The sequence below is a fragment of the Miscanthus floridulus genome, chromosome 1, assembly GCF_019320115.1.
Source record: "Miscanthus floridulus cultivar M001 chromosome 1, ASM1932011v1, whole genome shotgun sequence".
Classification (NCBI taxonomy): Eukaryota; Viridiplantae; Streptophyta; class Magnoliopsida; order Poales; family Poaceae; genus Miscanthus; species Miscanthus floridulus.
The window spans coordinates 7,407,729-7,418,295 of record NC_089580.1 but is presented as its reverse complement, the minus strand read 5'-3'; the positions used below and the strand labels follow the sequence as shown (position 1 = coordinate 7,418,295).

Genomic DNA, 10,567 nt, shown 5'->3' with positions numbered 1-10,567 from the left:
AGTCTGCCTTGTGGAATATTCTTCACGAAGGCAGTGGAGTGTTTGTTCGCTTTGAGTTTGGCACCATAGCAATGGGCCGTAGTTATCTTGATGCGCCACTACACCTAAAATTCAATATTCGCGGTCGATTTGGCAGTGGAGAGCCGCCATTGGGGCAGCAATGTGCCTATGTGCCGCCATTGGGCCATTAGGCCATTGGGGCAGCAATGTGCCAGACATCCTATTCGCTTGATCGTATTAGTCATGCTTATCAGTCATAATACAGTATTTTTCTCTCACAACAAAACAACATCAGTCACGCGCCCGCGCATATGTCTGTCGCTGCCTGCTGTCTGGACTTTGGAGCTGGACTCCTGGACTGAGGTATCCAGGCTAGGACACTCACCATTTCACCACCCATCGCTCTATTTGCTTAACAAACAGTTTTTTTTTTCTCAGGACAAATTAGCCCACGCTGCTTTCAGCCGTAGCTTATCAAACCAACGGGGCACATGTCCATGGAAGCGGCGGCGGCGAGCTCGGTTGGGGCCGAAATCGGACCCCAGCTCCGTCCCTCTCTCGGGTTCAGGCACAGCCAGCGCCGCGCCCTTCCTTGTTGTTGGCGCCCGCGTCCGCCCCTGCCGGCCTCGCTTAGCCTCTGCGGCGGCGGGGGAGCCCGTCCCCGCGGCGCCATCGCCGCCGCGACCGGCGACCAGCGGCGGCGGCAGCTGGGAGAGCTCAAGGCGGAGGCGGAAGCCGGCTCGGCCTTGGGTCCTCCGAGGAGCAGCCCCCGCGAGGTGACCCCTTGCTATCCCCGGCCCGGCCCGTCGCTCGTCGTCGTTCCTGCCAGTCCCAGCTCCGTGGCCTCACTCTTGGGCTCCTGGTTTGCCTGTGCAGGTGAGGGAGGAGATGGCGCGGTGCTTCGACCTCGTCCGCCGCCTTGGCAGGGGCGCCGTCTACCTCGGCTCCTCCAGGGTCCCGCCCACGCACCCGCACTTCCTCCAAACCACCGAGCTCGCCAGAGAGGCAAGCACTACTACTATTAGCAATCTACTAGCATTCACAACATGTTGCTAGTTGCAGCAGGCATATTCTTGGCCTAACTAACATAGTTCCTTGAAGAGTTAGACTGTTAGAGAATGCCGTAAACGATTTATTCAGACATGAGCCATTGCATCGAATTCGACTGCAAGTAGCTGTAGAGTGTAGTGTAGACATGAGAGCCATTGGCAGATCTTTATGCATTTGGTCAGCTACCTGTATTTGCATCAACAGATAGCTCGGCTGCTCGACTGCACCACATGGACCGGAGCTGGCCCTGGGCTCATGGATGCTGCCATCAAAGGCGCCCTTGAGGCAGATAAGCCGGTTGGCGGCTTGAAGATTGCAAAGGAGGCAGGTGAATGGACAAGCTCAGGCTTCCATCCTTACCTGCCACCAGAGACCTACCTCACATGCAGGTACCTGAATTTTCCTGAGGATGCAAAAATAAGATTCACCTAGTGGATGCACAACTTATGAGACATGGCGATCACTATGCGCTAAGCTGAATTTCAGGTTCTTCTCAGCGAGGAAGCATGGGCTAGTCGATGCTGCGGTGCGGAGCAGCCCTACTGACAGAACGGCTGTGGTTGCACTGCCAGGAGGGGTTGGGACACTGGACGAGTTGTTTGAGATCATGGCGCTGATTCAACTGGAGAGGATCGGGTCAGCACTCCCGGTCCCGTTCTTGCTTCTCAACTACGATTCTTATTACTCCAAGCTGCTGGACTTTCTGAATGACTGCCAGGAGTGGGGCACGGTTGCTCCGGGGGAAGTGGCGTCACTTTGGAAGGTTTGTGATGGGAATCATGAAGCTTTGGAGTACCTTGCAGAGTTCTACAATGTTCCTGCTGCCCAAAGAAGTTACCAAATATCGCCACAGGTGAAGCAGCACCGAACTTCGTATGCAGCAAGCTGATGAGTGATGAGGGAAGGTGGAAGCTTTTTGCTAGATTTATCTTTGTTTCTTTGGTCCGTTTCATCCTCATTTGGTCAGAACACATTGTCATTTAGCAAGTTCTTCAAGTGGATCACATAAAACAAAACAACCTTTTAACCCTTGGAAGCAATGTTCTGAGAACAGTCTGTACATCTGAATTTTAGGTTTTGATTGACAACGGTGGTGATGAGTACAAGAGTTATGTTCAAGCTAAAATGAGATGCGATTACTGTATTTGTTTGACCATTGCAGCAATATTTGCAATACAAGTTTAATCAAGAGTTCAAGACCCACAATAAAACAGAAAAAACAGAAATATTTGCAATACAAGTTTAATCACAGAGGCTCAAGACATATCTGCAAACTCAGACAAATACATTTTAATACAACTTACTACAGTATAAACGGAAATTTTGCTCAGACAGATGGCAGATGAATCAGTTACATGCTCTTGTCCATATTATAATTAAACGTCATGTAGAAAGAAAAGAAAAAGGTCCAAGAAATCCCCATTTCCCAATTGTCAACCAGGCTCAGTTGACGAGTCTCAACTCCCAAGCAATCCAATCAGGTCCATTCACTCGTAGGCAGATGCAAAGGCATAACTCCATTCACTCGTAGGCAGATGCAAAGGCCGCCCGCCAAGACTGATCGTCATCGTGCGTCAATGGAGCATCGCACGAGTACTCCGGCGTCCTCTCGTTCTCGTGGTGGTAGAAGGCACCCAAAGCCGACTCGGGCAGCCGGCTCTCCGCAAGGTGCACCTTCATCGTCTCCAGCTCCATCTCGTGCTTCTTCCTCAGCTTCTCCAGCTGCTTCTTCAGCTTCTCGTTCTCTTGCAACAACGCGGCAGTCCTCTCCTGCAAAACAGCGGAAGCACACAATTCAGTTGTCTTTTACCTTGTACGATAACTAGACAAGAACACCAATGACTAGTTTGAAGTTTGAACTGACCTTTTCTAGTGTAGATGCTTCCTCAGCTTCTCTCAATCTGACGAGCAGTTCTCCAGCAGCATGAACAGCTTCAGCAGTGTCTCGTAGCTGAATGCGGAGCCTTCTGTTCTGTTCTTTCAGCTGAGCCCTCTCCTTTTCTCGGTCGATTCTCACCGTGGAAAGCTCTGCGGCAAGGGCAGCAGCAAAGGCCGTCCCACAGCCCTTCCTGCCTGCTTTGGCAGCCGCCCTCTTCACCTCAGAGATCGCTTCCATCACTCGGCGGTGCTTCTCGAGAAGATCATTATACAGCTCCTGGAGCTCAACATAATGCTCAACCATCCTAGCGTGGCCGTACATCGCTCGTTGAAGAGCGTCATCCAGCTCTGCCGTGCACTTCTTCTCATTGCAGAGCTCCATCTCGGTCTTCTCTGCATGCATCCTGTTTGATTCTAGATCGACCCTCAGCTCTTCAGTGAGTGAGATCCACTTGCTCTCAGACTCCATCCATTTCTGCCTTTCTTTGTCAAGTTCATACTCCTGGTCTGTGCTGCCGTTCCTTAACTGATCAAGAAGGCTATCAGTTGTTGATACAGTAGTCTGGTTTTTGAGTTGCTCCTTCAGACTCTCGATTTCAGCAAGAAGTGCCTCCCTCTCACTCACGTTGAGTGACACCTTACTATCATGACATTGTTCAGCAACCTTGCCTTCGCTAGTTAGTTCTGCAGGTGCCATACCATTTGAATCTGGGCCATCTTCTGACCTGTTCTTATATTGGTCAATCTGCAACACAACAGATGAAAATGTAAATGAAACGGAAATAACTGTCTGAAGTATATTTGATTCATCTCTGTACATACCAAAGTGCTCAGCTCCTTGATCTTTGCTGCTTGTTCTTCACATAAAGCTTCAAGCTCAGTTTCTCTCTTGGAAGCAATTTCCTTGGTTATGTTGCCATCCTGGTCAATTTAAATGGTTAAGTAGATGATACGAATCAAATAAAAATAGTCCAATCATATAGCTTGAAAGACAAACCTTAATTGAAGCGCTAGCTGATTCATTAGATGTGGCACCCAAGGCTAACACAATCTGTTTGTCTGAGTTTACATTTTCTGTCTGATTTTCATTTGTGTTCATTGGCTTCTTGCAGGATGAACAAAGATTGCTTCCTTGGTCCTCAGGTAGAGCCTGAGCAACTGAACTGAACTTTGCTGTTGACTGACGAGGATTCACCGCAAAATGGTCAAATGAAAGGCCAATAAATGATTTTCGTGGGGCTGGATCCTGTTGATGATACTCTATAATGTGCAAGCCACGTTGGAGACTTGCAGCCAGTGAGTCAGTGGGGCTAAGCTTGCTTGATTGTAGAGAGGACCGAACTGCACTATTTCTACGCACTTCGACATTTCTATCAGCTGGGCTGTCAGATACTCTAAGCTTGCTTGGTGATAGCCCCGGTGAAGTGATGCTCTTTCTTGCCTTGTTGTGGATCTTTGGAGAAGAGCACAATGTAGGATCCTGAATAGGTGACAACCGTGGGGAGGCACTAATTGATAGACTAGATTTTCTGTCAGAACCGAGGTCTTCAATAGCATTTGTGTTGTTAGATACTTCTTTGTGCTCTTCCTGTTGTGGACCTTCAAAATCATCTATGATAACTTGATCATCTTCTCCACTTCTTCCCATAGAACAAGGAGTGTTTTCATCTCCACTCTCCGCATCCATGAAGTCATCAAAGGTATCTTCAGATGAAGAGTGAAGCTTGCTAATTTGATCACGCAGTTCTTGCACATCTTTTTCATCAACATCCATTTCTTCCTCTGAATCAACTTCTATGTGAGGCAAGATAAGAGAGCGGTTGAGGCTCACTCGCAAAGTATGCAAGCTTTCACGGGCACTTTGTGCACTGAAGTATCCAGCCTTGCAAGTTGTGGTGTCTCCAGACTTTGTTCTTATGAGTTCATCCTGCAAGAAATTAAATAATTAGCAAGTCTGTGTAGATTGTAGGTAATGTAGGTAATTCTACATGCTTATGAGCTCTGAGGTAATACCTTTAACTGACGTATCTGATCGCTCAAACCATTAACATCATCTTCTGATATCTCATTTATCACAGGTTTGTTTGGCATTAGCTTTGCTCGCTCACCAAATCTTAGTGTACTTAAGGTTCCAGATCTGCATCTGCAGTTCCCAATGTACTGATCAACACAAGAATATGTAATAAAAGGCATAAAAGGAACACAAGAACAGAAAATACCTGTGCTCTGAAGAAATTGAACACAAAAATATAACCCTGGAGTTGCCACCTAGTGTATCCTTCAGCACATGTGTCAAACGGGATTGCTCATATGGTAAATCAACTTTATGGGACTCTGGAGTTTCTGAAAGAACGTTGACTAGTTTCCTGAAATGACAGCATGCACTTGTGAGGCTTTGGATTTTCTAAATATTTTGTTCACAGAGGAGTATCTCAATCATACATTTTTTTCCTTAAAAAAAGGGCAATTTGGCATATTGCATTCAGAGGCCCATAGGACATCAAGACAGGGAAACTAATCTAGGTGCACCAAGAAAAATAAAGGAAATGATGAACTGCGGTCTTGGTATAACTGAATCAAGCTGATAGCGAAAAAATATCAAAGAAGCAATTACAGATTTACATACCCAAGCCTTGAAAGAGACTTCTTAAGATGTCTTTCCTCCTTTGTGGAATGCTTTGCTGCACCATCAAGTTCATCAGTGTCAGGACCAGCAAGGTCAACAAAGGTAATTCTGCTAGTTCTTGAACTGCTAAACCCATTTGATGAACCCTGTGAAGAGAGCAAATCCAAAAGATAAATCATCAGATGTACATCCTATAAACATCTGATATATTTATTATTTCAAGACAGAATATGAAGGTGAAATCCTGAGATTTAGAAAGGCTGACAGTTATTACAATATGCAACAAAGAACCTAGAGCCAGCCAAAAAAAAGAGCATGTACCTTGCTCCATGCTTCAATAATGCAGGTGAATATCACATGAGAGCGGGAACTTTTCAAGTTCATACTGGTGGTACCAACTTTTCTGTTTGACAGTCCCTGTAAAGAAAAATAAACTCGGTTATCATGAGAACACTAATCCAAAGAACTATCCTACTAATCAAGAGAAGCATCCTTACAAAACAGACTAATCAACAATAGCCACAATAACACTACGACTATGGTAAACAAAACACTGATGCATAGCTGCTGCTGTAGTTACAGAAATTTTAGAGATACGCATGCATTAAATACGAATCAAGCGAGTCTTGATATCAAAGCAAGCTTTTATATTCCGGATGGTGTTGCATGCTGGTTACACCAGCGTGATATCTTGGTTTCATTCCACAACAGTATAGAGATGATCAGATGAAAAGATTACAGTTCGAAAATAATAGAAGAGAAGCTAAATGACAAACTTTTGTGTTACTCTTATTGGTGAAATTTGTTCCTATAAGAACATAATCATAACTTGAAATTGTAATATTGGATTTATTCTATTCTCCAACTATAGCCTTGACGGAAGCATAAAAATGTTTATCTAGAACACATGATGAGCGATCAAAAGCCTGCTCCAGATAAATATATAACTTTAGAAAAATTAATCAACCCCTCCAATAATTTAGAAAGTTCGTTAATCTTTTCTATGTTGCCAACTTGCAAATTCAGTAGCAAAAATTGCCAGATAAACCTGCAAATTCACTGTTCATGCCTGACCAGAGCATCCACTGTCCAGGAACATAGAGAGAACAACATGAATTGGAAGTTATCTTATACCTTCATCAAGATCTGATTGATATCCTCTACTGTTGACACGTACTCATCAGTCAAGTTCTCAACATGGATACCATTGCCAGCATTCTCTTTTATCTAAAAAAAGAGTGAAGTTGGATGTGATATCTGCATAAACCAATAGCAACTGCAATTTCAGGATAATTTTCTTGTCGAATAATGTACCTGCAGGTCACGCTGAGATGGTTCCAACAGATCATTGATCTGCTCGTTATGTACCTGCAACAAGTTGGAAAAGCAAATCATATGTCATTTCTGATTTCGGCTCTAGAAACCATTTCCAAGACACGGTTCAGTTGAAAACAACCAAATAACTGCACACCTCGAGGAACGAGCAACGGCATTGGTAGCTCGTCTGCTTCTCAGGAGAACTCTCTCGCATCTACACAGGGAAGGAGCAACGTCAAGTCAACAAGATCACTCACAATTTATTTACCAAAAACTAAAGGACAGGTGAAGAACCTCCTTACTCTTTGGATTCGAGAGAACAGGTTCTGGAAAACCCGAGGAACGACGCCCCGGTCAGCATGGTCAGAGCCACTGTCAACCATGGCGCCGAGAGGGCCCCACATGGTGTACGTCTTCCCGGTGCCACTCTAGTAGCATCGGACACATACAAGCATCAGCAACAGGAACCGAGGAGCAGAGAACACGAGACGGAGTGCTTGGATTAGTAGTAGTACCTGGCCATAGCAGACGAGGGATGTATTGAATCCGGCCAGGGCGTTCTCGATCATGGGCAATCCCACCAGATCGAACGCATCGGCCTGCAAACAATCACCAATTCGCAGAATTCGTTCAGAGTCGCGCACGATTGGGCATGCTACTCGGTGTAAATGGGTTTTAAGCTTGCTTGTATACCTGAGAGGCCCTGTCTTCGAGGACGCCATCCACTGGGAAGGACCGGTCGCCGACAGCGACCGAGTCTGGGGCGGTCTTGCGGACGAACCACAGATCCTTGCCGTCCACCGGGCGGCTCACCGTCGGCCGCACCCTCACCACCACCTGCGCGCATCCCCACACATCACGAACAAGCTCGCAACCCTCCTCAGATCCCAAATTACCCTGGTAGGAAGCCGGATCGGGTGAATCCATGCATGGCACAGTACCTTGACGGAGTGCGCGGTGGTAGCGGCCGTGGAGTGATCCTCCCCGTTGGTGGCCGCCGGCGGAGCCGCAGCCGCAGCCGCTGGCTGCTTGGGGCGTGGCGAGGAGGCGCCCTTGGCGGGCGACGCCGGCGGCGAGGAGGCGAGGTTGGGGTGGAGGTTCTCCTGGTCGGCGGCGCGCGGGGATGCGGCGCCGGCGAAGGCGGAGAGCGAGCGCGACGCCTGCCGCTTCAGGTTCCGCCGCAGCATCTCCATGGCCTCCTACTGCTGCTGTGTATTACTCCGGCGAGACGCCGATCGGCTAGCAGAATCAAGGGAATCGAGAGCGGGGAGGAGAGGGGAAGGGAGGAGGAGACGAGGAGGGACGCTTCTCGCAATCTCGCTTGCTTGTAAAAGATGAGAGATGCGGGGCGGATGCGCGTGACTGTCCCGTCCGTTGGAATTTAATTCGAAAACTTTTGAAACGGGGGAGGCGGCGGGGGTGGAAAACGATAGCCTAGCGGTTGGCTCGATCCGACCGGCTGATTCGTGATGGACGGTCGGGCGCTGGGCCACATGGGCTCGTGGGAGGTCTCGTACGCTGCCCCGTGGGGTTACCGGACCGCAACTAGCCGTTGGGGAGCGGTGTCCGTGCCAAAGGCCAGAACCCTGCGTCGGATGCGTCGTGGAAAGCTGGCGGGCCAGATCATCTGTGGATGAATTACCTAGGCAGCTAGGCTCGATCATTGTCAAAGATTTCCCGGACTCAAGCAAGCTTGACTGCCCGAGGGCGCGTTTGGCCGGGCTCCCGCCGGCCCTGGCTTCCATACTGTAGCGCAATTGTAGCGCGCAGGAGTTGGAGCCGGAGGAGCAAAAAAAAACGAGCTTCTCCGGCTCCGGCGCTGTCAGTGAGAGGGGAAAGGAGAAGAGAGAAAAACAGCTCCGGTGAACAGTGTCACTGCAGGGAATGAACAGGGGAGGAGTAAGAGGAACCGGAGCTGCTCGGAGCCGCTCAGAGCCCGGCCAAACGGGCTCTGAATATACAGGCTCAAGCATTCTTGAAAAATTCAGAAACTTAAGAAATATAATCAACGGAACAATCTCTATGAATGATCAGCTTTAAAATATAAAACCACATGGGACAAGTTTAGACTACGAAGGTAAGCCAATTAGTGATTTTTTTTTCTTCTAAAGTTGACTTGCATAGTGGATATCACTAAAGTCGGCTTGTATGAATGGTTTCTGGTTTAACTAATGCATCTACATACTTTCACGCGATTAATGGACAAGATTTTACGTTATTTTATTGAAAAAATTGTGGTGGTTTTTATTTTGATGATGTTTTGATGTACAACTAGTCTTGACCATTTAAGTGTTGTTTTTGAGGTTTTGCGTGTTGCACGCTTATTTGGTAACCTCGAGATGTGCACGTTTTGCATCGAACGAGTATCCTTTCTGGACTATCGTGACTCCGTAGGAGATTGAGGTAGATAAAGTCAAGGTGCACGTTATTTAGAGTTGGCGAATGCCCTTGCGTACTCATATCTTACACAGGGGTATGGACATTGACACACGTTGTCCAGTCTGTTGGCGTTTTGATGAAGATGGAGGGCATTGCTTTCTAAGAATGCAAAATGGTGAAGAAATGTTGGAGAGCAATGTCCATAGAACATATCTGAGCTGAGCTTTTAGAGTTGACCTCAACAAAGAATATGGTGTTGAATATTCTATCTCTAGAGCAAGAAACAAGGGCAAAAGTGACAAACCTCCTTTGGGCATGGTGGGATGCACGCAATAAAGCAAATGTTGGAGAACAAGTGGAGTCGATAGAGGAGGTTGTATATAGAGCTATGTCCATGAATCTAGTTTGCTCTATGCTGTGGCGAGACAAAAATAGATAAACCTATGAAACAAAGCGTACGATGGTGTCCGCCTAAATTAGAGTTTGTGAAATTAATCTTGATGGTGCTTTTCTCCAAGGGAGAAAGAGTGGAGCATGGGGTTTTGTAGTGAGGGACCATGAAGGTTCAGTGGTGCTGGCAGGCGCATGAAAATTGTATAAAGTACATGACGCTCTATGTACAGAAGCCCATGCTTGTTTAAAGCAATCACCTTTGTGAAATTAATCTTGATGGTGCTTTTCTCCAAGGGAGAAAGAGTGGAGCATGGGGTTTTGTAGTGAGGGACCATGAAGGTTCAATGGTGCTGGCAGGCGCATGAAAATTGTATAAAGTACATGATGCTCTATGTACAGAAGCCCATGCTTGTTTAAAGCAATCACCGCGACAACAGATATGATGCAAATTTAACTGGAATCAGACTCCCTAGTTTTGGTGAAGGCTCTCAGATCTTCTAAATATGATCATTCAGCTGGAGGCTCTCTGTTCAGAGAGTCTAAATTTCTTTTAGATACATAGTTTGATTCTTTTGAGTTGTGTTATGTTCCACATTCTTGTAACAATTGTTCACATGAGTTAGCTTGCACGCGTTTGTCTTAGGATCCGGATCTATCCTTTTTATGGGTAGATCCCCTCCCAGAGTTTGTAAATACTTTAGTGATCTATGGTTTCCACGAATCCAGTGTGACGTAATAAAGTTATGAGTCTTTGATTTCAAAAAAAAAGAATGCCCACAATGGTCTCATAAGTGCAAAATTTTCATGGACTTACTGGATTTTATCATTGATTTGTGAAAGGTTTCAACATCATCGTCTGCACGTTCGTTCTACCATGTTGTGCCCTTGCCGAGGAACCTTGCACACCCACGGTGGTGTAGCTAG

General features: G+C 46.8%; 2 protein-coding genes across 2 annotated transcripts; one reads left to right on the top strand and one right to left on the bottom strand.

The window, feature by feature from the left end:
• The first annotated feature begins 450 nt into the window (after positions 1 to 450).
• On the top strand, positions 451 to 2,176 carry LOC136536982 (uncharacterized). The gene is made up of 4 exons (XM_066529116.1): positions 451 to 776; positions 877 to 1,005; positions 1,255 to 1,439; positions 1,537 to 2,176. Exons 1-4 carry the CDS (start codon positions 492 to 494, stop codon positions 1,937 to 1,939), a joined length of 1,002 nt encoding a protein of 333 aa, XP_066385213.1. The 5' UTR covers positions 451 to 491; the 3' UTR covers positions 1,940 to 2,176.
• A 125-nt stretch (positions 2,177 to 2,301) lies between these two features.
• LOC136536894 (kinesin-like protein KIN-12C) lies at positions 2,302 to 8,446 on the bottom strand. Its single transcript, XM_066529058.1, has 15 exons — positions 7,813 to 8,446; positions 7,565 to 7,708; positions 7,387 to 7,470; positions 7,174 to 7,299; positions 7,026 to 7,085; positions 6,869 to 6,922; positions 6,689 to 6,781; positions 5,876 to 5,971; positions 5,555 to 5,700; positions 5,148 to 5,294; positions 4,942 to 5,071; positions 3,926 to 4,855; positions 3,751 to 3,849; positions 2,915 to 3,673; positions 2,302 to 2,820 (listed from the first exon to the last, which is right to left on the bottom strand). The coding sequence occupies exons 1-15, from the start codon at positions 8,062 to 8,064 to the stop codon at positions 2,572 to 2,574; spliced, it is 3,369 nt and encodes a 1,122-aa protein (XP_066385155.1). The 5' UTR covers positions 8,065 to 8,446; the 3' UTR covers positions 2,302 to 2,571.
• Between the last annotated feature and the right edge of the window lie 2,121 nt (positions 8,447 to 10,567).

What these genes read in the sequence shown, in the direction of transcription:
- LOC136536982 (XM_066529116.1), top strand. Translation starts at nt 492, where the DNA reads ATGTCCATGGAAGCGGCGGCGGCGAGCTCGGTTGGGGCCGAAATCGGA. An exon ending in CGAGGAGCAGCCCCCGCGAG is followed by an intron (nt 777 to 876) that starts GTGACCCCTTGC and finishes TTGCCTGTGCAG; the next exon opens with GTGAGGGAGGAGATGGCGCG. An exon ending in CCACCGAGCTCGCCAGAGAG is followed by an intron (nt 1,006 to 1,254) that starts GCAAGCACTACT and finishes TTGCATCAACAG; the next exon opens with ATAGCTCGGCTGCTCGACTG.
- LOC136536894 (XM_066529058.1), bottom strand. Translation starts at nt 8,064, where the DNA reads ATGGAGATGCTGCGGCGGAACCTGAAGCGGCAGGCGTCGCGCTCGCTC. An exon ending in TTATTGAAGCATGGAGCAAG is followed by an intron (nt 5,701 to 5,875) that starts GTACATGCTCTT and finishes CTCTCTTCACAG; the next exon opens with GGTTCATCAAATGGGTTTAG. An exon ending in TCAATTTCTTCAGAGCACAG is followed by an intron (nt 5,072 to 5,147) that starts GTATTTTCTGTT and finishes TGGGAACTGCAG; the next exon opens with ATGCAGATCTGGAACCTTAA.